General features: G+C 38.9%; 2 protein-coding genes across 11 annotated transcripts in view; one reads left to right on the top strand and one right to left on the bottom strand.

Annotated features, from left to right (window-relative positions):
- Positions 1–405: 405 nt before the first annotated feature.
- Positions 406–13,501, bottom strand: incenp (inner centromere protein). Its single transcript, XM_051883942.1, is given in 22 exon segments — positions 406–1,014; positions 2,366–2,513; positions 2,796–2,888; positions 3,005–3,085; positions 4,422–4,535; positions 5,333–5,432; positions 5,515–5,575; positions 5,578–5,707; positions 5,960–6,082; positions 6,225–6,348; positions 6,466–6,575; positions 6,992–7,009; positions 8,310–8,447; positions 8,685–8,784; positions 8,877–8,913; positions 9,002–9,134; positions 9,276–9,348; positions 9,476–9,527; positions 10,317–10,918; positions 12,185–12,292; positions 12,440–12,589; positions 13,334–13,501. Coding segments are annotated over 21 exon segments (2,670 nt in total). The 5' UTR covers positions 12,580–12,589; positions 13,334–13,501; the 3' UTR covers positions 406–829.
- A 231-nt stretch (positions 13,502–13,732) lies between these two features.
- si:ch211-272n13.3 (ankyrin repeat domain-containing protein 26) overlaps positions 13,733–23,614 on the top strand; it is a 42,710-nt gene continuing 32,828 nt past the window's right edge. For 7 of the 10 annotated variants that reach the window (XM_051884519.1, XM_051884522.1, XM_051884517.1 and 4 more), the window contains exons 1-12: positions 13,733–14,096; positions 14,552–14,845; positions 17,484–17,598; positions 17,696–17,869; positions 18,159–18,265; positions 19,525–19,662; positions 19,883–20,040; positions 20,173–20,205; positions 20,824–20,860; positions 20,958–21,030; positions 21,135–21,192; positions 22,257–22,459. In XM_051884519.1, coding sequence (XP_051740479.1) covers positions 14,649–14,845; positions 17,484–17,598; positions 17,696–17,869; positions 18,159–18,265; positions 19,525–19,662; positions 19,883–20,040; positions 20,173–20,205; positions 20,824–20,860; positions 20,958–21,030; positions 21,135–21,192; positions 22,257–22,459 — 1,293 coding nt within the window. In that variant the 5' untranslated portion in view covers positions 13,733–14,096; positions 14,552–14,648. Of the gene's footprint in view, positions 14,146–14,551; positions 14,846–17,483; positions 17,599–17,695; positions 17,870–18,158; positions 18,266–19,524; positions 19,663–19,882; positions 20,041–20,172; positions 20,206–20,823; positions 20,861–20,957; positions 21,031–21,134; positions 21,193–22,256; positions 22,460–23,614 lie in introns of all 10 variants that reach the window. The other 3 variants (XM_051884514.1, XM_051884521.1, XM_051884516.1) reach the window with 3 other exon arrangements.

Raw genomic sequence — 23,614 nt, 5'->3', positions numbered from 1 at the left:
AAAATAAAAACAGGCCATTTAATATGAAATATTGCAGATGTTTTCATGTTCGTGCTATAATCTCACTCCAAAACAGTTACATAAAATTACAGAAATTTGTATTTCAGTATTTAGGAGAAAGAAAAAAAAAAAAAACACATTAAAAGTTGACTCCCTAATTGTGTAAGATAACAGTCAGACTCAAACTGGCCAATATTATAAATGAAGTTGTGCATGAGTTTGAGAGGAGCACATTTCTGAAAGTCTGGTAACTTTTGTACCAAGAAAAACCCCTCTCATTTTTTTCCTTTGTAACAGGACTTATCAAAGCAGTCATAACAATGCTATGATTACAATTTACAGGTCCATTTTTCCCCCTCAAGTTTTTCCCAATCATAAACTACAATAAATAAGACATTGCAAACATTTAGAAATTATACATTTTATTGACAGTCCATAGTAATCTGACACTCTTCGTGAAGTGAATTTTGTAGGAAAACGCCACCCCCATATTTTCTACATCTACTTTTAACATCACATTTGTAGCAGCTCCTGTGTACACTTCCAAATGTATTACATGTGATACTATACTTAAATACATGGGTGACAACGTAATCCCATTTAAAAACCAAAGCAGGTAAATTAGACCGACCAATCCCAGTCTGCCATCAGTGCCCAAAAAAAAAAAAAAAAAGTTGTCAAACTCCTTGTGTAATCTAAATTACACATTCTACTTTTTTTCCCAGTCTAATCTACTTACATATAGATTTTTTATAGGCTTTATTAAAGTGAGTTCAATGTATAAAAGACAACATATAAAAAAGACGACATAAGTAGAAAAGTTTGCTTCTTAATTGCCCAAATTTCCCAAACGTGGAGGAGAATGCCAGACAGCCGAGCTAGTGCGTTTGAAGAAGCGAGGTTTGGTCCGCCTGAAGATCGCCTCCAGCTTGGGTGGTTCAGGTTTTCCAAAATAGGAATTGAGATCCAGTGGATTATAATATTGCTTCATTATAGACTGTTGCAACTGCATACCTGCACAAAAACAACATATCACATTAGAATAATACAGTAGAATGCTGTAGATACTGCAAAACAAACATGACCTTTGTGTTGGGCTGAGAGTTAGAATGTATGCATGAAAATACTCAACTCAGAATTTAGTCAAAACCAGTTTAAATTATTGTTTGGCGCCCGTTTTTAAATGGAGTCTTACATAACATGAAGTTGTTTTGATGACAGACTTGTGAACAATCTGAAATTCCCAGCAAAAACTTGCAATATATACCATTACTGTGTAATAAATTAACTTTTACCATGGCCTGTCTGAACAGCTGGAGAGACTGCGGTTACGCCCACTGAAGGGCAAAAAAAACCCTGAGTGGCAGCATTGGTTTTCAGAGTAAAAAAAAAAACAAAAAAACCCCACAAAACACCTTAAATTGGAAAGATGCGCAACTGACTGTACAAATAGTTTTGACAAGAAACCTGAGGTATATTTTTTACAGGCTGCCAAAAGCTACAGAGAAGAGAAGCAAATGGATCACTGCAATTCACAGAAACAGCTGGACTCCAGTCAGCGAAATGAGGATTTGCAGTTATTTTATCAATATGTTGAATTTGTGTAAAATCACACCACATACTGTAATTGCTCAATTAAAAAACTCAAATATTTACCATCTTATATTCTGCATCATTTTACAGTTTTGTCAGTGTTTTTATAAAAAAAAAAAAAAAAAAAAAATTATCCAAGTTTTAGGGCTGGATGATATGACGATATATATAACATTGATAGACTTGGACATGTGTTATCTAACATTGATAACATTGAGACTTAGACCTACCTATATTGTATTTATATAAACTTGTCAACATCCATGGATCACACTTGATCTTTGGTAAGTTATAAGGAACACTACCAAGTCCATCTGCTTTGAACTTGAACTGATAATCGTTTGTTTTACTCGCATTTTCCTTATTAAACTCATTCATGCAGCAGGTACTTTTGCCACTCTGTGTCAGAGGAGGGTGTGTTTCAGCAGGAAAATGACTGCTCTATTCTGATTGGCTGGAAGGTGCACATTAACATTCTATATTAACGCACTGTGTGCGAGTGGTGTGTGCTTTAACATCTGCACTGCCAACATCAATAACAGCTTTAACTTGTCAATACTGGCAAGTGACCATGGTATAAGTGGGGTAATCTACAGCTAGCTGTGCTTTAAATGATTTGAATGCACTCCGCTTCACATTGAGTGGTTCTTCATCTCCACATCATGAATATTTTAAATGCACAGCTAACCATGGATTATTACTTATAACTGTATCACAGATGGAAAATTAACTACAAATAAACACTTCCAACAGTTGCCAAAAAGCATCATACCCTCAGCCCAGGATGGGATGGGTTTTCTGGGTGCTGACTCATCATCTGTTGAGTCGTCGCTGTTCTGGTCCATGCCATAATCTTCAGGATTGACCAAAACGGTCACCTTCTGGCCCTTAGGAGTGATCTGGTAGGACTGTGGAGATTGCTGCAAGGTATAAAACAAGGGATAGGGTCAGAAACCAGCTGTTCCAATCACCTGAGATCATTTTATGTTTCTACATGCACAAAAAAAAAAAAAAAAACCCTTGAAAACAAAACCAAACTAGAACTTGGTAACCTAAATAAAATGGAAAAAAAATGTCCAACTGGAATTTAAAGTCTTCATCACTTTTCCTTCTCCAGCAGCTATTCTGTGCTTACTAATATTATCCGACACGTTCCCTCATTTAGCAGGGAAAGAGATGCATAACAGTTGCCATGACCTCACCTCAATGTCAACGGTCACGTTGAGTGCGGCTCCGTGATCTATGGTCTTATTCAGAGCGGCTCCTTTCCCAACTGGAGTTTTCAGAACAGAGTTCTGTGAGATGGAATAACAGCTTTAGTAAAAATATATATTAGTACTAAGTTTAGTAAATACTCAGTACAGCAAAAATGAACAGGCATTGAAAGAACTGGGAAGGAAGAGACATTTACCTCAATATCTACAGTCATGTTCAGAGCTGAACCCTTAGTTATAGTGGAGTTGAGCATACTAGCTGCTTGTGTTTTTGAGACCTGTTAATAATTTAACAAAAACATCTTTAAAATTGTATTCACAGTGTACCAAGAATAAGTTAAAATTAACATTAAAATGTATTAAAGGATTAGTTCACTTTCAAATGAAAATTAGCCCAAGCTTTACTCACCCTCAAGCCATCCTAGGTGTATATGACTTTCTTCTTTCAGATGAACACAATCAGAGAAATATTAATAAATATCTTGAGGCATCCAAGCTTTATAATGTTAGTATGCGTTACCAAACGAGTATGAGCTGAAGAAAGTGTTTCCATCCACATCCATCCATCATAAACATTCCACGCAGGCTCCGGAGGGTTAATAAAGGCCTTCTGAATTGAAGAGATGCGTTTGTGTTTAAAAAAAAAAAAAAAAAAAAAAAAAAAAAAAAAAAAATCCATATTTAACAAGTTATGAAGTAAAATATCCAGCTTCTGCCAGACTGCCTTCCATATTCAAATTACGGAAAAAACGAAACTGGCGTCGCATCAGTTCCGTAAGTTGAATAGGGAAGGCCTAGGACGTAAGCTTTTTGAAGAATACGGAAGGTGGTCTGGCGGAAGCTGGATGTTTTACTTCATAACTTGTTAAATATGGATTTTTTCCACAAATGCATCGCTTCAGAAGGCCTGGATGTGGAAGGAGGCACTTTCTTCAGCTCATACTCATTTGGTAACACATTACTGCCATTAAAAAGCTTGGATGTGTCAGGATATTTATTAATATTTCTCCGATTGTGTTCATCAGAAAGAAGTCAGTCATATACACCTAGGATGGCTTGAGGGTGAGTAAAGCTTGGGCTAATTTTCATTTGAAAGTGAACTAATCCTTTAAAGTTGCAGTAACAGATTTCTGAGAAATGCTGTTGAAAGTGGATCAGACAGAGCACCAAAACACTTGTGGCCAATCAGCAGTAGGGGGCGTGCCCATGCTTTATGGGGGAGGTGTTAGTGAATTAGGGGCAGGGCTATCCTCTTGGGTAGGGTGTGTTTGTTTTGGTGACTTTAAATATCAACAGCATTTCTCAGAAATCAACACAAAAATAAATGTATATTTTGTAATAGCTATTAATAAACAGTTAATTTCAATAAAGTTTAACATTTTAAATTGTTATTGAGAATAATCAATTTAATTATTTCTTTGGGCCCACAAGTCCAGTGTTGTTATCGTTAACTAAAACCATTCAAAATAGTTTTCGGCAATTGAACAAAAACTACTAATTAAAATAAAACTGAATATATAAAAATAAAAGCCAATTCAAGATTAATAAATAATACTAAAATAAAGTTCCACAAGGCTATGACTCTGACAAACATTGATTTTGGCTGTTAAGTACCTGAGCTGTGACTGTATGGGATGCTGAGGCGGAGGCTGCAGCAGCAGCAGCAGCAGCAGCGGCGGCACGTTTCTGTTGGGCTTCCCTCTCCTGTTCGGCCCTCCTCTGCTCCTCCTGTTAAAGGAGCACACAAATTTACTGAGATTATGGGATCGTTATGTAATTTAGGTGCTACACAATTTCACAGTTGAATTGTTCTGTCCTTATTGAAAGCAAAAAAAAAAAAAAAAAAAAAAAAAAAAAAAAAAATCAGTCAAGCAGAACATATCAGATTTAAAATAAAGCTCAGCATAACTTTATATTACACCACTAGCTATGTTTCCATCAAAGTTGTGAATTTAACTTGTGCGCAACATTGGAATATCGCATAAAACATTTGCGAATAAATCACAGTTTCCATCTCGTGTGTTCAAGAGAACAAAATCCTCACTTCCAGGGAAATTGGCACAAAACATCTAATAAATATGGAAGTTGCTACAATCTGGGAAGCCACTGTGGCACAATCGTGCAAGACACTTCTGTGAAGAAATTAAACTAAATCATTTTTGATGACTGATTCAGGCTCAGGCATTTCAGAATGATCAAACCAACAATTGAGATGCCTTGCAATGTGACTGGTCCACTGGTTAGTCCAGTTATCCAATCACATCCTCTGTTGAGGCGAAGTGACGTGAATTGTCGCGCACCGAGGGATTTATTAGTCAAATGTGTTTCCATTGTAGTTTATGCGAATGTCGAATGTCTTATGGGATTTAAAAAAAAAAAAAAAAAGTCCGCCTCAGTTAAGTGCATACTTTTTTTGAACCCTCTTTAACAATTTATGCACATCTTGGCATTTCAATCCAGCGTTTCTTTATGCGATATCCCAAAATGTCCATAAAATGGATGGCATAGTACAATAAAATCCTCACCATCTTCCTCTTCTCCTCCATCTCTCTCCTCTCTTTCTCTCTGGCTGCTCTCTCCAGTTCTTTCTGAAGAGCGATAGCCTTCTCTTTCTCTAGTCTTTCTCTGCAAGACACAAACAGGCATATTTAGCATCTTTGAAAGTCATGCTTTCATTCAAAACACGTGCACGAAAAAAGCAACCAACTTCTCAGCTGCAGCTTGTCTTTCTCGCTCCCGCTCTCTTTCCCGCTCCCGGTCGCGCTCCTCTCTTTCTCCCGCTCTTGTTCTTTCTTCAGTTCCAGGGCGCGTGTGGCCTCTGCCAGTTTGCGGGCCTTCTCTCGCTCCTCTTCAGCCTTGCGCTTGGCCAGCATTTCTTGGTGCCGCCGCTCCTCTTCCTCCTAAAGAAAAAAGGCAAGTACATAAATTAGCTATTGTGGCTACAAATAAAAATAAATTACACTGTTCAAATATTTGGAGTCAGTAACAAATGGACTTTTATTCAGAAAATACGCATTAAATTAATCCAATCTTTAAGCTGTAGTGTATATAAATAAAAAAAAAAAAAAAAATTAATTTAAGGCTGTCCCATCATCACACTTGCAAAACTTCTTTCAACATGGACTCCACTTTGAATGCTGGTGTTGACTTACAACTTGCTGAAGTTTCTTTTGTCTGGCTGCCTCTTCCTGTTTCTTGCGCAGCTCCAGTTCTTCCTGTCGTTTAGTGGCCACTTTCCTCTTGGCTTTCTCCTCTGCCATCCGCTCAACTCGCAGCTGTGAGAGAGAAGAGAAAGAGAGAGAAAAAAAAATAAAAAAAAAAAAAAAAAAAAAAAACCACCAACAACAACAACAACAACACCACCACTTAAATACTCCAACTCAGTGTGGGTTTTTCCTTTCAGGCTTCAGTACCAACCAAGTCATTTTTCTTCTCCAGCTGTGCCATTTTTTCTTCAATCTTCTTTTTCTTTTCCTGCTCTTTCTCCTTTTCACTTTTGACTCGAGCCTCAACAACGCGCTTCAAACGTTCGTCCCGCTTTCTAAAGTGGACAGAATTCACGAATGAGTCCAGATTTGCATTCACACTTAAACCAGATTAATAATTCAATTTAATAAGAGAATAATTGAGTTGAAAGTAGTCCAAAGCACGTTCCCACCTTTTCATTTCTTCCTGTTTCTTTCGTCTCTCCTCCTCAATCTTTTTCTTTCGTTCATTCTCTTGTTCAATCTTCTTGTTCAAGGCATCCCACTTCTGTCGTTCTCGCTCCTGGAGGAAAAGCGTTAATTTATAGTTACCACAATTACAGCAATTAAGTGAATGACAAGGACGATGAAAGCTAAACCAAACATAAGGGCGGCAGCTTTTGCTTTGTGTGAAAAGTGACTATAAACAGATTTCTTGCCAACATCACAGACACACAAATGGGTGAATGTACACTTCCCAAGCCACAAAGACACACATTTATACACCACATGAGTGATGAGGTTAACAAAGTCTGAATGTGATGGTCAGTCCTGTTTCAGTTTAGACACAAAGTGCCTTCACTGCTCAAAGGAAGTATAGTATGAGTTAAGGATTAAGCAACTAAACAAAAGCCCACTCATAATATAAGAAAAAGTGAATCCAAATGGTTGTGACGGACATGGAAGAGACACCGGTTTGAACTCATTGTTTATACTCACCACAGAGCCAGAGCCCAACTGAGGGGGAAAGACAGGAAGTACAATTACTAACTAAAACCACTTCTTGGAGAAGCATTAGCATTGAAATAACCTAATAAATTAGACTACTCTGAAGTACAAAAATTAGGGCCCTATGATTTCCGCAATGTGGAAAACGTGGGCGAAAACGTAAAATCCAGGTATAAAAATAAAATTTACTGTATACCACGGAATTTCAGAATGTGGCAAATTTCGGATGAATAAATCAAAAGTAGGTTCTACACTTTAAAAAAAAAAAAAATAAATAAAAAAAAAAAACGCAATATGGACTAGTGTCTGTGAATTAGAGCTGCACGATTCTGGATAAAAATTTTTTTGTTCAAAATAGATTTTAAACATCACAATTCTCCCTCAATTCTGAAGAGACAACTAAAAATAATTTTTGTAATTTAGGTTCTGACAAATGTTAATTGCTGCAGTTTATTGAAAAATGTTAAATGAATTTTTAAAAAAAATTGCTTTGAATGAATGACTCAATGACTCACTCATGAATACTCGTTTCATTAATGGATGAATCAGCGTTTTTGAACAAACCTCTTGAATGAATGATTCAATGACTCACTCATAAAAGGCTTGTTCGAGATGCTTCGGCGCTGCGCAGACCGATTGGCGAATGACATCAAAGTACCACAAGAGCGATTCAAAAGCATAAGGAATTGTATGCTCTCCAAACGCTCTCGCGGTAGTTTGATGTCATATGCCAATCAGTCTGCGCAATGCCGATGCATCTCGAAGAAGACTAAAGACTTCACTTGTTTCATTACTGGATGAATCAGCATTTTTGAACAACTCTTGAATGAATGATTCAATGACAAATATATTTAACAGTCACTTGTCGCCACCTACTGGTGTTTCGATGTAATCGATACAACCATTATTTGACGCGCCATGCTACTTTCAAATGGCGATTTACTCTATTTTTATAGCTTCTGTAGACTTTTATCCAAACTATAAACATATCCATATCACACAAGAATTGGGATATCTGTAACAGAAATAACGATAGTGTGTGGTTGAAAAGTGTTATTTGTGAAGTGGTTTCATACCTATACATGACAACTGCTCTCTCTGGCTCAGCGATGCATATCTGAATGTTCCGGTTTGATTTTGACAAAGGTTTAATAGACACAGGCAAATCGTTGCCGTTTAGGAATAAGATTGCGTGGGTGTTTGAATCGAGATTGTGATGTTTTAAATTGGAATTTGCGAAAAAATAAACAGGATTTCATAGGGCCTTAAAAACAAGAGCATAGATGAACAGTCTGAAAGGTGTGCCCACCTTGACGTCAGTTTTGCTGGCAGATTGTTTGATGAAGGACTTCATGATATTACTGCGGCCCAGAGATCCAGGTGTCATCATCAGCATCTGGTTCTTCTGCACTGTGTGCACGAACGAGCGCATGTGCGGAGCAACACTCTACATGGACACAACAAATGGACACATAATGGATTGTCTGGACTGAACAAAGACTGGCTAATCCAATCCTCAAGAAGCTGGCCACAAATCATTTCCAAATCCACAAACAACCACAGAGAAACTTAATGTGGACTTCTGCAGAAAGCTTTTCTTTACAAGAGTCAAAGAATGTTTTGGCTTCATGACGGGTTCATTTTGGTGGACTGGTGGCATTGTGGTGGTCAGAGATGCTCATACCGTGAGGCATTTCTTCGGAGGAGAGTGCTTCTTCTTCGGTGTGCCGATTTCCTGGATTGCTGACTCAGCTGCCCGACGCTTGGAGCCTGAACGTGTAGGCCTGATGGAAACCCAAAAAAAAAAAAAACATTAGAAAACCTGGGCATAGATCCACTAAATAAAATTAAGAAATCAAATTAACGTTGTGCTCACCGGCCATCTCCTCTGGACTTTGACCCGCTACCGTCATCTATTACAGGAAGATAAATAAATCAAACCTTACTAGTCATCCCATATCCAACTTCTGTATTTAATCAGCAGATCTGTTAGACTTGTACCTGTTTCTGAAGTACGAGCCATGGATCGTGTGAAGCGACAGTTCTCAACAGTGCTGGGAGATTCAGCAATCTCTTTTGGAAGTTTGTCTTTTACCTCAGATTCCTCTTCTTCAGTCTTCTCTGGTTCAGGTTCCTATGAAATCACACAGCCGTCAGTTATTTACAAATTGCACTACTCAATCATCATAACATGGTTGTGTTTGGTTAAATCGGGTTGTTGTGGTTCTCTTATTAGCAAAGGTATATGAAAAGAACTTTCTGCTGTGGTTCTCACCTCAGATTGGATGATTTCAGGCTCAGGGCTGGTTTCAGTAGCCAGTTCTGCCATCTTTTGTGGTGCATCGACCCTAAACAGAAGCGAGAAACAGTGTTTAAAAGATCTGGACCGATAACCAAAAGGTTGTGGGTTTGAATCCCAGATTAAAACAATACATCAACTATCATAAGCTGAAATTTCAAATCAAAAACACTCACTGTTCCTCTTTGTTCTCCAGGTCCTCAGGTTCAATGTCCATACAAATGTCCTCTGGAAAAAGCAGTGTGGACATAAATGTCATCATTCAGTGAAACTTTAAAACAACAAGCATGACTGTCGATAAATTATATTAAAGGGACAGTTCACCCAAAAATGAAAATGATCCCATTATTTCCTCACTCTCAAGCCACCCTAGGTCTATGTGACTTGCTTCTTTCAGATGAAAGAAATCAGAGTAATATTACAAAATATCTTGGCTCTTCCCAGCTTTATAATGGAAGTGAATGGGGCGCCACATGTTGAAGCCCAAAAAAAGTGCATCCATCATCATAAAAAGTAATCCATACGTCTCCAGGGGGTTAATAAAGACCTTCTGAAGCGAAGCGTTTTTGTAAGAAAAATATCCATATTCTTAAAATGGTGCATTTGTGCGTCTATCCATGATGCATCAGAATAAATAAAGCTTTGAGATTGCGCTATGCCTATGTCATACGCCGGAACACGACTCTCTTGAACGCACGGACGGCCATTACCAGGGAGGAAAGGAAAAAAAAAAAAAAAAAAAAAAAAAAAAAAAAAAAAAGGCACCATTCACTCCCACTATAAAGATTGGAAGAGCCAGGATATTTTAATATAACACCAAATGTGTTTGGCTGAAAGAAAAATATATCATATACACCTAGGGTGGCTTGAAGGTGAGTAAATTATGGGATAATTTTCATTTTTGAGTGAAGCTATCCCTTTAAGGCATTCACACGGACCTCAACTCATTCATTTACAATTAGAGGTGGAGATTTGAAGTGACGCGAGTTCAGTTTCGACTGTAAATGTGAGTCTCACCGCTGACAGAACTGCTGCAGGTCGAGTTGCCCAGTCTGGCTTTCTTCTTCAGGAAAGAGCGCCGGGACGCCCTGCGAACAGCTTCCTGTGTCATGCTATGCCTGAGGCCCACCAGTGAGCGGCGAATCACCAGGGAACGCCGAACCGACGTCCGAGACGGGCCCTGAGGTGTCGTCTGCGACCCGGATGCAGCAATGGGGATTTTATTGGCGGATCGGCCCGGAGACAAACCAGCATTCAGCATCAACTCCGCACTCAGACGCTCCGAAGAGGGAATCTTCACCACAGCTTCAGACACCAGGATCCGATCCTGATTGGAGGCCGAATCCTGCACCTCAACAGGTTCCTCCACTGCTGGAATGTTCTCTGCCACTTCTTCCACCTCCTTGGCTTTGGCGCCACCTTTGTTACGGGTGCTGCGTTTGATGGGTTCGGTTTCAGCCGGAGCGGTGGTTTTGTTGCGACGCGTGCGGCGAGCAGGTTCCTCTATAAGGCTCTCGGAGCTGTCATTCGGGACATGTGGCGTAACAAGCTCAGAGATGGAGTTCAGGGTCATCTGGACCGAGGAGCGACGCAAGTTGCTGCGTTTCCCCTTAGAGAAACTACAGATACACAATGACACATATCATTACAGGAAAAAAGCTGCCAATTTGGATTTATGTATATTAAAAGGAGAGTTAAACAGAGAAGTGTTTTGATAGTGCCAGAGTTTTAAATTAAGGGAATATTTTAGAGCAGAATTAAAACCAGAAACAATTTATATTAACATTCAAGTATTCACCCCCTCCCCCCCCTCCAATTTCATTTATGCATTTGGCAGATGCTTTTATTCAAAAGATTTGCATTCTTTAAGGTATAAATTTGATAGTCACTGGGAATTGAACCCTGGCGCCATGCTGTACTGTTCAAGCTAAAGAAATGCAGGGATGCATGATTAATTGAAATAAAATCAAAAATCGCGATATGGCTTTGTGCAATTGTCAAATAGCAAAAACTGCACAAGGGGATGCTTATAACTTACATTTGGAAAAGCAACATGCACCAATGTAATGAGAATAGCTCAACAAAATAGTAGCTTTAAGGTCTCACTGTGGTTTTCCATCAAACTTTTTTGATGGTTTCACATTTGAAAAAGAAGAAATTAAGACATAATCCCTTGGTTTCACAGACAAGGGTCTAGTCCCAGACTAAAATGCATTTTTGAGCCGTTTTAACTGAAAGCAACTTGTACTGACATATGTCAGTGCCATTGTTTTGTCTCAAGATGCACACCAGTAATGTTTTTTTTCCCTATAAATGGTACTTAAATTTCCTAATTAAACTAAGGCCTAATCCTGGTTTAATCCAAGCCCTGCCTGTGAAACCGGGCAATTAAAATATATATATTGTATTGCATATTCCATAAATATTAGTATTATAATTTTACAGTTGTCCTGTAAAATAATATTAAATACTCTACTTTGCATTGAAATACTACAATAGCAATTTTTATTTTATAGTCAATGGATAAATAATTGCACAAAAGTCTAAATTGTGCAGCTCTACAAACAAGTACCACAAACCTGTTTGTTTTTTTTATTAAATGTATTGCAATTCAACATTTCCCTCCAGGAATGCATCATTTATATCAATAGAGAAATCAAAGAATTTTTTTCAAGACTACAGAAACCCTGTCAAAAACCATCAAGATTTTTTTTTTTTTTTTTTTAGAAATTTACCAAAGTGCATAACTCTAACAAAACTTGAACTATATCTATAGATGCTTCTGTAGACATATAAATATGCATATACATTAAAAAAAAAAAAAAAAAAAAAAAAAAAAAATATATATTAAGACATTAGAAAACCAGCACGGTCAAAACCCTCACCGTCTTTTGCTGCGAGACTCATTGAGCTCCATGGACACCCGTTTCCTGCGGTTTGTCTTTTTCTGTGATGGAGTCTTTGGCATGAGCTCCGGCTCAGTGCTGAAGTCACTGTACAACAAAACATCTTTCTTATTAATATGTCTAATGTCCTGGATGGTAACGGAGTGAATCTCACATTTACAGAATACATGCGTGCAGAACACAACAGTATGAAGCGTATAACACACTCCACCTCTCATTAACGGTGTCGCTCACCTGGAAAACATGCGATACGCTTCCTGCTGGATCTCCTCCAGCCACACCATGTGGACATTATCAATTTCATTGGTAAAATCCTGCAGTTTGCCATTAAAAATCTGCATGAGGGAGCGTGTGGTCTCCGGCAAGGAACTCATGGTGGCTCCCCTGGAAATACATAAGGAAGGTTTTGTTTTTTCTCCAATATTGACTAATAAAGCAGCTTTGTAAAAACTGTAAACAATAGGTCACTTTTGCTGTGCTTGATCAAGCTGTCATATTGCAAATGCATTCATTTACACTACATATACACTACTGTGTTTCACTGAAAATGCAAAAAACATGCATTTGCTTTTCCGTGGCAAATTTGAAACTGACAAAGAGCAAAAGATCCAGACTAATTAATATTCATAAGCAAGTCTGCATAGGTTGACATGAAAACTGCCTAATTTGACATCCGTCATGTTTACAACAGAGAAATTGAGCATTTAAGACAGTTTCCCTCAAGAAAATGGAGTCATTTTACCAACTCATTTGATGCAGGTAACGTTAGTTATTACATACTGCATACCATCTGTGTCTAACACACTTTTATAGTGTAAAAGCATAACATGGTATATTATTATTTCTTCCATTTTGATCAAATTAACAAACTTAAACACAAACTATCTAATTTGGCTTTTAAAAACTAAATCTTTATACCTATCTCAGTCCAAACACACAGATGCAGATGAACATGCTTCCATATGATAAACACCCATAGAGATTATATTTTTGCTGTAACATCTATGTCGCAAGAATAATAAAATTACACAAAATATCGCGTATTTATGTCTGACTACATGAAGAATCGATAGCCAACCTAGCTAACCTAAACAGTTGTATAATAATAAGTTATAAAACGACACTTACCTCTTTAGATGCACGACCGTAAAAACAAAGACTCGACGATCCTTCCTTCTTTTTTGTTTATAAACATTAGACACTAATTCAACATTAGAAGCTAGATTGTCTCTTCAGCAAGGTTAGCTCGACTGCCTCTTGTTTTTCAGGCACCCGCTCAAAACGGTTTAAATAGTTTAAAATTCTGCTCTGGCGAATAATAAGCTACGAACGGCCGATTCTGGGCGGGTCCAAAGATTCCGCGTGTGTAACTGAACAATACGGCTGCCTGTCACGACAAATTGGCCAATCACAATCAAGAAGGTTTCGAGCTGCATTCTCATTGGAGGATACATCCGTCTGTCATTGATTCAAACCGTCCAATTCAGGATGAGAGCGTTGAGGTCCCGCCTCCTTGGTGACTTTCCCGTGTTTGACATTCCGTGTAAAAACAGAGCAAAACATTACGAGTTCCGTGCTTTGATATTATTCGCGTTAATGTTATTAAACATCAAACTTGAACAGGTTTAAAATGCATTTATAACAGTCCTCCAAATTTCTGAACCATTTTTACGCAGCACACCATTTTATAATGAATTATTTGGATTAAATACGGTCTTCACACTGTTACCATGGTAACAGAAGCAGCTAGCTTGCTAGCGTCGTAAACGGCTCATCGTTAGAGCAGACCCGATGTGTCTTACTCGATAGCAAACATCTTTTTGAAACACTTTTCGTGTTGTTTTTCGTTTAAAATATCTGACAGACGCCCTACAATGAATCGACAATGACGGTGAGTTTGTAAGCTCGCCAGGTTGTTTGCTGCAGATTAACGTGTTGAGGTGATTATAAGATTTTCTAAACACATATAAATGTATTACTTTTCTATCTAAACAACCGTGTTTTATTGTCGCATTTGCTTCTAATATGATACTTATCTGGTTTAAAGCTTATTTAAAATAAAACTAATGATTTACCAATAAGTACCATGGTAATACCATGGTTTTTTTTTAAAGTGTCTTGGAGAACCTTGCAAGTACCATTCTATATGAATATGGCAGTCACAAAATACCTTGATATTACCATCTGATACTACCACAGAAGGTTACAGTACATGAACTTTAAAGAGTGTAGCTTTTATTTGTACAGTCTGTTTGAACAAGTATAAAACAGAAGTAGCACAAGGACAGCAGACTGAAGGTGCACGTGACCTCTGTCATTATTAAATAACTCTAATCCTCTTTGCAGGATTTATTTTTAGAGGATGGGCGAGACATGCAAGGTGATCAGTGCCTGAACATCAGGTAAATGACAATCCGCTGATGGAGATGTGCCGTCACAGACCATGAAGAAAATATTCAACTTCAAGAAGAAGAAGGGCTCCCCGAGTCCCTCCGAGACTGCGAGCGTGCTCTCGGCCAGCTATGATGTCAAGGAGAAAGACCTCGGGAAGGTCCACAAGGCTGCGTTCAGCGGAGATGTGGCCAAACTCAGACAGCTGGCCAAAAAGAATGACTTGAACCAACTGGATAAGGAGAACAGGTAATGGCTGATATACTGTAGTGGACAAAGCAAAATGTATTATAGAAAATACAGAGTGATTTTCACAGCTTGTCAGGTATTAACTTTAGATTTAAGATAGAAGGTTTCTGCAGTACTGCCCCAGGTGTCGCCGTCAGGCTTCTTAACTTCTTAAAGGGACAGTTCACCCAGAAATTAAAATTATCCCATTATTTACTCACCCTCAAGCCATCCTAAGTGTATATGAACATCTTCTTTCAGATGAACACAATTGGAGTTATATTAATAAATATCCTGGCTCTTCCAAGCTTTATAATGGTAGTGAATGGGGGGCTCGTGTTTTTGAAGCCCAAATAAATGCATCCATCCATCATAAAAGTAATCCATACGGCTCCAGTGGGTTAATAAAGGCCTTTTGAAGTGAAGCGATGGGGTTTTGTAAGAAAACTATCCATATTTAAAACTTTATAAACTAGAATCACTGGCTTCCGGCAACAGCCATAAGCGTGTTCATGAGAAAGTCGAGTTCCGGTGGAAGAGTGACCTTTGACCTGACATATGACGTAGGTGTAGCATAATGTAGCATAAATGCAGCTTTGGTGAGCAGAAGAGACTTAAAAACATTAAAAAAATCTTACAGACATCAAACTCTATACTAGCAAAAATGTCTCTTTTGAATGAACAAGGTGATTTAAGTGTGAGTTTTGCGATTTAAGCTGCTAGACACCTCTTGTGAAAACCACGTAAATCCCATCGCTTCGCTTCAGAAGGCCTTTATTAACCCACTGGAGTTGTATGGATTGTATTTATGATGGATGGATTCACTTTTTGGAGCTTCAAAATCTCAAACACTATTTAAAGGTGGGGTAAGTCATTTTTCAAAAACACTGTTTGGAAGTTAGCCGACGCCAACAACAAACGTCTAACCACTCAGCATCAGGGGGCGTATGACGGTCGAGGAGAGAGAACGAGCAAGAGGGAGATTTGAAGAAAAACTGCAGAAAGAGAGATGGGACACAATACAAAAGAGCTCAGAAGAATATCACTGGAATGAAGGGTTATGACTGGGCAAGCGCTTTAGGACCCGAAAAGCTTTCCAGCGCTTGAGAGAGCTAAGCAGGAAGCGGGACTAACAACTAACTCTTGTTTGTATTTACTCTTGTGTACTGTACGTTCATTTTTTTGTGCTTCCTTGTTGTTTGTTCATCAACTGCGCTTTATTTTTCATGAAGCATTATTTTGTTGCGCGTCAGCTGTGATAAACAAACATCCACTCGCATTGCGTGTGTAACAGTGGCTAGATAGTGAGAGTTGTGAGGTAATCCACTGCACACTGACGACCGCTAGAGAAAGTGATGTTTGGAGTCATTGTTAGTGCTCTCGCCTACCAGCAGTGATCGGGCTGGGGTTCGAGACCGACTCAGAGCAGGGTGGTTAGGATTGAAAGGTGAGTTTTGGAGGCGGAGCAATGAAGAGAAGGGTGGGTTTGGGTTGATTTCAAATATCAACAATGTCCTCCATTGTTTTTTTTTTTTTTTTTAAATAGCTTACCCCACCTTTAATGCCATTACAAAGCTGTGAAGAGCCAGGATATTATTTAATATATCTCTGATTGTGTTCGTCTAAAAGAAGATAGGCATATACACCTAGGATGGCTTGAGGGTGAGTAAATCATGAGATAATTTTCAGTTCTGGGTGAACTATTTTCTTTGAGATAAAAGGTTTCTGCAATACTGCCCCAGGTGCCGTTTTCATTTTTAACATTTTCACTGGCTCCGCTGTAAAAAATCACCTATTTATATATCTTATCAATGCATTTTTATATTAAATAGAAATATTGTTTTGATTTTTGAAACTGTGAGAATTGATGGGATTGTGAAAAATGGCTTACCAGGAGCCAAATGGGTGTTTCATATCAGAAAGTAGCTAGACCTAGCTAGCCTAAACAGCTGTTTGTTTATCTTCTGTTAAGATGTTTCTTTGCAGTAACATTTACAGTGACTCTGGGAATGTTTATTAAGAAAGTAAATAGGGGCCATTTTGCTTCTGTGTTGACTTCAAATTATTCTTTATCATCTTTTAAATGATTCAAGGCTCTCAAAGTAGCATTTGTTGTTGCATAATGATCTTTGCAGCAGCTTAAATCGCAAAACTCACACTTACTTCACCTTGTTCATTTAAAAGAGACATTTTTGCTAGTACAGAGTTTGATGTCTGTAAGATTTTTTTAATGTTTTTAAGTCTCTTCTGCTCACCAAAGCTGCATTTATTTGACCAAAAATAAACTAATATTCTGAAATATTTTTACAATTCAAAACAACTGTTTTCTATTTGAATCTATTTTAAAATGTATTTTATTCCTGTGATCAAAGCTGAATTTTCAGCATCATTACTCCAGTCTTCAGTGTCACATGATCCTTCAGAAATCATTCTAATATGCTGATTTGCTATTCAGGAAACACTTCTGATTATTATCAACATTGAATACAGTTTTTCTGCTTTATTTTTTTTTTGGAAAATGTGATACATTTTGTACAGGATTCTTTGATGAATGGAAAGTTCAGAAGAACAGCATTTATTTGAAATAGAAATCTTTTGTAACATTATAAATGACTTTACTGTCAAAAAACAAATCTTACTTGGACTTTTTTGCCCACAGAACTGCGCTGCACATCGCTTGTGCCTGTGGACACACAGATGTTGTTCAGTTTTTGGTGGAGAGCAAAGTGAAGCTAAACTTATGTGACAATCAGAATCGCTCCGCCTTAATGAAGGTACACTCAGTTTGTTCTTGTGGAATCATGTGAATCATATGAATATAAATAAATGCTGCTTGTCTTTATGGTCATGCATGTGTCTTTTGGCTTGTAGGCGGTTCAGTGTGAGCAAGACCGCTCTGTGTCTTTGCTCCTGGAACATGAGGCTGACCCCAATCTGGTGGACATCAATGGAAACACGGCACTGCACCTGGCCGCCCGCATCCCAACCCTACCTGTGGCGCTGCAGCTCCTGGAGCACTCAGCCAACATCAATGCACAGAACAAGGTAATCACATTATTAACCACACACACAACAGGTGTCTGATACATAAAGGTGAAGAGTCGAGTGTAATTTATGCGGCACCAGACTGCAGAAAAACTTGCTACTTAGTGTGTACTGCATAGTATACACTATAAATGCCTACTCACAACATTGATTGAGACAGAAGTTAACATCTCAGAGTGTTCAAACAACTTATGGCAGGATGCACCAAAAATGATCATTTTGCACATTGAAAGGTAAGATAGTTAATGCAGTCCACTCTTGAGATGTTTTGTTGTGGTTTGATTGACAGGATGGCAACACTCCACTGATGCTGGCTGTGATGGAAAACCACGCAGACATGACAGAGCTTTTACTGAAAGAGGGAGCAGATGTTAATGTCAAGAACCAGGAGCAACGGTAAGAAGGATGCACTTTTTGGGGCTTTCATGCTTGAATGTTCAAAAAACACATCATTTTTTACATATTCTCCATTGTTGCAGCTCCTCTGTTCCCAGTCTGTCAGTAACGCTCTGTTTAGTTCCTGTCTCTATGAAGCCCCTCCTTCTGAAAAGCACAATGTGCTCTGATTGGTGTCAGCTGGAGCAGTGTGTTGTGATTGGTCAAGCACTTTGAGTGTGTTTGGGAAATGTCCCGTCCCTTTACCATAACTGCGAGTTTCAACACACTACTAACTAACTTAACCAGGCCCCGCCCCTTTATTCTGCATATGCCTTGGGCGGGATTTATTTAAATGAGGAATATTGTGACATGTTTGTTCCTGGAAGAAAACTCAAGACTACAATGAAGGCGTTTCAGGGAGTTCAGAATCAGTGACACTGATATAGAGAATAACTCCCTTTGTGCTTTGTAACTTTGCAGGCCTTTTTCATGATAGGTCCTCTTTAAAGGAGACATCGGATGCCCCTTTGTACAAAATGGAAAATAAGTCTCAGTGTGTATGTGAAGTTTTAGCTCAAAATACCCCACAGATAATTTTTTATAGCATGTTAAATTTGACACTTTTTGGGTGTGAGCAAAAACATGTCGTTTTTATGTGTGTCCCTTTAAATGCAAATTAGCTGCTGCTCCCAGACCCATTTCAAGAAGAGGGCGGAGCTTCAAGAGCTCAAGTGCTCAACCCGCAACAACAAAACAGGACAATATCACGCACTGAAAATGTCAGAAATTAGCAGTGTTCAGCCTTATATGTTCGAACCGGAGTCGGACAATGACGCCTACAGAGCCAGAGAATATATGCTGCATTGAGATAGAACTGGTATAGTTTAATTACAGTTAAAAAGTATGTTGCCAACTTGCTTTTTATCCACTATTAGTACCAGCCTGTTGCAGCGGACCCTCTCCGAATGATGGCCAAAACTTTACTAATGATTTTTATGAAGTTTATTGTACATCACACAAAATTTGAAGCATCTGTTTTTACTCCAGATTATCACAGTAAGAGCTGAATAAAACAGTAGGCTTTTCAGCTTTTCTCAGCTGGCAGACACGCCAAAAGCCTAACTAAATGCAAAAAAATCTAAAAAAGTGAAAATTTCATCCGATGTCCCCTTTTAACATTTAATTTTATTTCATTTAATGTAAATGCTTATTTTTAGTATTTTTAGTTTTAGTTAACTACAACAAAACTGATTCACATTCTGTCTGCCATTGTTAAGGTCTGCATTGATGATAGTGGCGTGCAATGGACAAATCAGCATGGTGCGTTTGCTCCTGCAGTATGATGCTGACATCACGGTGAAAGATGATAAGGGATGGTCTTCTGACGATTATGCCGTCATGAATGGACACCACGCGTAAGGGCTTTCGCACCATTTGACGTTAAATACAAAGTTTGTTCATATGTTGTTTTAACAGTGAATGTTGGTTATTTGTGTTGCTATTATCTAATTTTGATGCATTGTAAAGATTGTTAGGAACAATTGAAAAGGTGATATGTTCACATTGGCAGTGTTTTGTTCATGTAATGGAAATGCACTGCTTTGTTTGAAGCTCATATCAATCGTTCTGTTCCAGATGTTCACATCTTATCATTGAGCATGGGACGAAGAGAAGATCCCTTCAGTCACCTTCCCATTTTACCTCCAGCAAAAAGAAACAGGCGTCCGTGCTCGGCAGCCCAGGTGGTATTGTGGCTGGTTTGCCTTTGGGAGTGCCAGCTCTGGATAAAGATGGTGAGACCATTTGCAAAATGGTTTTTTTAGAGTGTCGTCTGTGCTCATAAATATATACGTCAGTATTCCTGCAGTGTTGAGTGTGGTGATTTGATTGGTTCTGTTTTCCTACTCCACACTCATCTGTTGTAGCAGCAGGAAGCAGCTCTGCAGGAGCAGGGAAAGGTATTGCCAATGTGTGCCAACTGATGTGCTGTAGATCAGACACATCATTCTTTACCATCTCAGAGTTTATATATACACAGTATAAGAGTAGTATGAGTTCATTCAGTGTTGCTGAATGGTAAACCATGGTGTGTCACGTCATAGGAGATATCCTTCTTTGTGTGTTGTACGCTTGCATACTAGGTTAAAGACCTATTTGCACCAAAATCGAAATGAAAAAGTGAGACTTAATGAAAAAATCCAGTCATTAGTGTTCTTTTGTGTACAGTAAAAACCATTTGACAACAACAGATTTCTAGGTGTAGTATATACTGTATATATAATAAATAAAGTCCCACTTTATCAGCAATCCTGTCCTGTCATGCCACTTATTTTGCTCTGCATCTATATAAAATAATAGATTCTAGATGTGTAACTTAAAGGCTTATTGGTCTTAACCCATTGGTCTTATTGAAGTTTTTTGCCAAACAAAGGGGGGAAAATGGACACTCTCTCTAATTGTGAATTGATCTTGAAAAATTGATCTCTAGCTATATTGAAAGAGTATGTTTGTACTAGCTATGGATTATTTATTGGCTAGGGTCTTGCAGGTAATCTCTTTCATATTTCTCTCTTCAGATACAGAGGACAATTCCCACACAGACTCCATTAGCAGGTGAGATGTCATTGATATATCAGACAGGAATGAGTGATGGCAGCAGCTACAAATGATGCAATAAGTTTATCAAGCACTAAAATGTGTTCAATTGCAGGGCATCAAAAAGTGGTGCTGCTGATTCCTGGCCTTCATCAGATGATGATGATGAGTTAGATTTGAGCCCAAAGGTATCTGTTGTGCTGTGCATGAAAACAGTTCTGAATAACGTGATATTGATTGAGAATATTGTAATAATAGGTTAGGTAATATAACACTTTTTTTTTTTTTACAGAAACAGAAAGTAAACTTAAAGAAACTCATAAGCACATCGAAAAGGGAAAAGATAGAAGGTAAGTTTTAATTTTAAATGTTTTTTGAAGTTTGTGAGAACTGTGGTTGTCCTGTAATTTGAAGCCCCTGCCCTGTAGCAAAGTCCCTTTAGGGCAAACAGACCACTTGGCAGCCATCTTGGCATCTTTTTTTAATATATATCTAAGTAATAGGCATGCAAGTACTACGCTTATCCATTTAGAATGCTGAAAGATTGAATTGTTTAAAACTATTGGCTAAACTTGTTTCAGTAACATATTTCAAATCACAATTTAAATCGGACAAAAGTGGTATCATAAATTTTGCTGCTCAAGCTTAACTTTGTCTAAGGCCCTGTTTCCACCTGGTATTAAGGTCACAAAATAGCATTTTGGTCGATTGGACAAGAGAGGCACATACCCTTTTCCACCTGGTATTTTAATCCATCTCTTTTGTCCACTTTCAACCACTGATTTCTTCGAGGGGAGGGTCTATGGGCAGGTAAATGTAAGCGTTTTTTCAGATCTTTCGATCTAATGGACAACATAAGCTCGCGCAATTTACATATGAACGCAACCAGAGACGGTGAAAAAACATATGGAGAGCATCAGCTTTCATTTCTGCTCTGACAGCTGCAAGACCAGCCAAACACGGTGAGTGCGTGTTAGAAATCAGAAATGGTGAGAGAACATTGTATGTTTTTCGTCTTCAAACCAAACTTGGGTCTTCAGCTGACAAAGTTTAAATTCCCGTCTGGCTAGAGCGCTTCCCATAATGTTTACACATTAGGTCAGTAGGCGGTCTTTTGTGGCCGTTCGAACACATTGCGTTTTCGACTACCTCTGGAAGTGGTTGAAAGTGGACAAGCTCAAAATGTTTTAGACCCCGTTTACACCTGTATTTAGTGTCGTCCACTTGTGATCCGATCGACCAAAACACATCTTAATACCAGGTGGAAACAGGGCTAAAACACTGTATTGTTCATGTTGCATTTTAGAAAAATAAGACAAGGTGATGTCTTTATCAAAAAGTAATAGAAAAAGGTGGTATTTCCTATCCTGCAGCCACCATATTAAGCATTGTGATATGCTGTCTCTGTCTGTAGTCATAGCAGATCGGGATGCAGACAAATCCTGGAGCGGGTCAGAGTCAGAACTGGACTGTGAGGATAAGGGTGTAAACCGCCCACCTCTGTCCAGACCACTCCCCTCCAGCAGCACCTCCCTCCAACCCCCTGTAGCAACCCCACCCGCCTCTTTACCCCACCCACCCCAGATGAGCTCCACCCCCTTCAGCAGCACCCATAAGGTAACCCTCACCGTGTCTCTGTGTGGTACATTGATTGACTCTTTCCTTCTTTGTTTTCATTCAACCCATTCCACCCTGCTGTGTCAGGTGGGCAGAGCGAGTTAACAGAGCTGCCCTCTGGTAGTAAACTAGACGTGGAAGGCAACAAAAGTTCAGAGGATGAATCTGAAGAAGATGAAGGTGAGGATGATGATGATGGTGAAGAAGAAGAAGATGAAGAGGAGGAGAGGAAGAAGAAGACGAGGATGATGATGATGACGAAGAAGAAGAAGATGATGATGATGAAGATGAAAATGAGGATGGTGAAGAAGATGATGAAGAGGAAGATGAAGAAGAGGAAGCTGCTGTGGCTTGTGAGACAACAAACATTCCTGGTTTGCCTAAAACCATTGCTCTCGATACAGCAGAACAATCAGGTGAGGCTGATGAGAATATCAAACAACCTGGGTGGGACAAGATGGAGGACTGTGTCTCAGGGGACAATCCTCTGGAGGTAAGGACAGATCAAGAACAAGAGGCACCAGAGAAAATGGACGTGAAAGAAACGATTCCTGAAAAGCCGCTTTTTGGAGGTCCAATTCCAGGGATTCTCGATTTAGATGATGGTTGTCTTGTGTCAGCCGTCAGGGTCGAGGCAAGATTCTCAGATGAGGAGGACAACGAGGGGGCCAATGAGAGTCCAAATCCAACTTCTTTACCAAGTGTGGACAGAACATCACAAAGAAATCCAATGGAGAGCAAGAATGAAAACCATAGTGATGATGATGATGATTGGGAGGATGATGATGATCAAGATGAGGAGCTGTTGAGAATTGAGAAGAACAGTTTAGAAGTGGAGGCCTCTCAAGGGACAACCCTTGTATGTGAAGATGCACAACTTCAAGATCAAACCGATGATATACTACTGAGGCCAACTGAAGGAATAGCTGATCTTGACGCCAGCAGTCTGGATGTTCCCTCAGCATCACCTAAGTCAAAAGCCATAACTACTGCAGATGATGATGAAGATGATTGGGATGATGTTGATGAGGAGGAAGAAGCCCAAACGAAAAAGCCTCTGAACTTATTTCTGAACTTGCTCGGACAGAAGGAACCGGAGAGCCCTGAGGTATCTTGGGAGTCTGGCTCAGACAAAAGTGCTGGAACACCTGAAGA

The sequence above is a fragment of the Ctenopharyngodon idella genome, chromosome 24, assembly GCF_019924925.1.
Source record: "Ctenopharyngodon idella isolate HZGC_01 chromosome 24, HZGC01, whole genome shotgun sequence".
In the NCBI taxonomy this organism is placed as follows: Eukaryota; Metazoa; Chordata; class Actinopteri; order Cypriniformes; family Xenocyprididae; genus Ctenopharyngodon; species Ctenopharyngodon idella.
Note: the sequence above shows the minus strand (reverse complement) of the source record. Positions and strands in the feature narration are given on the sequence as shown.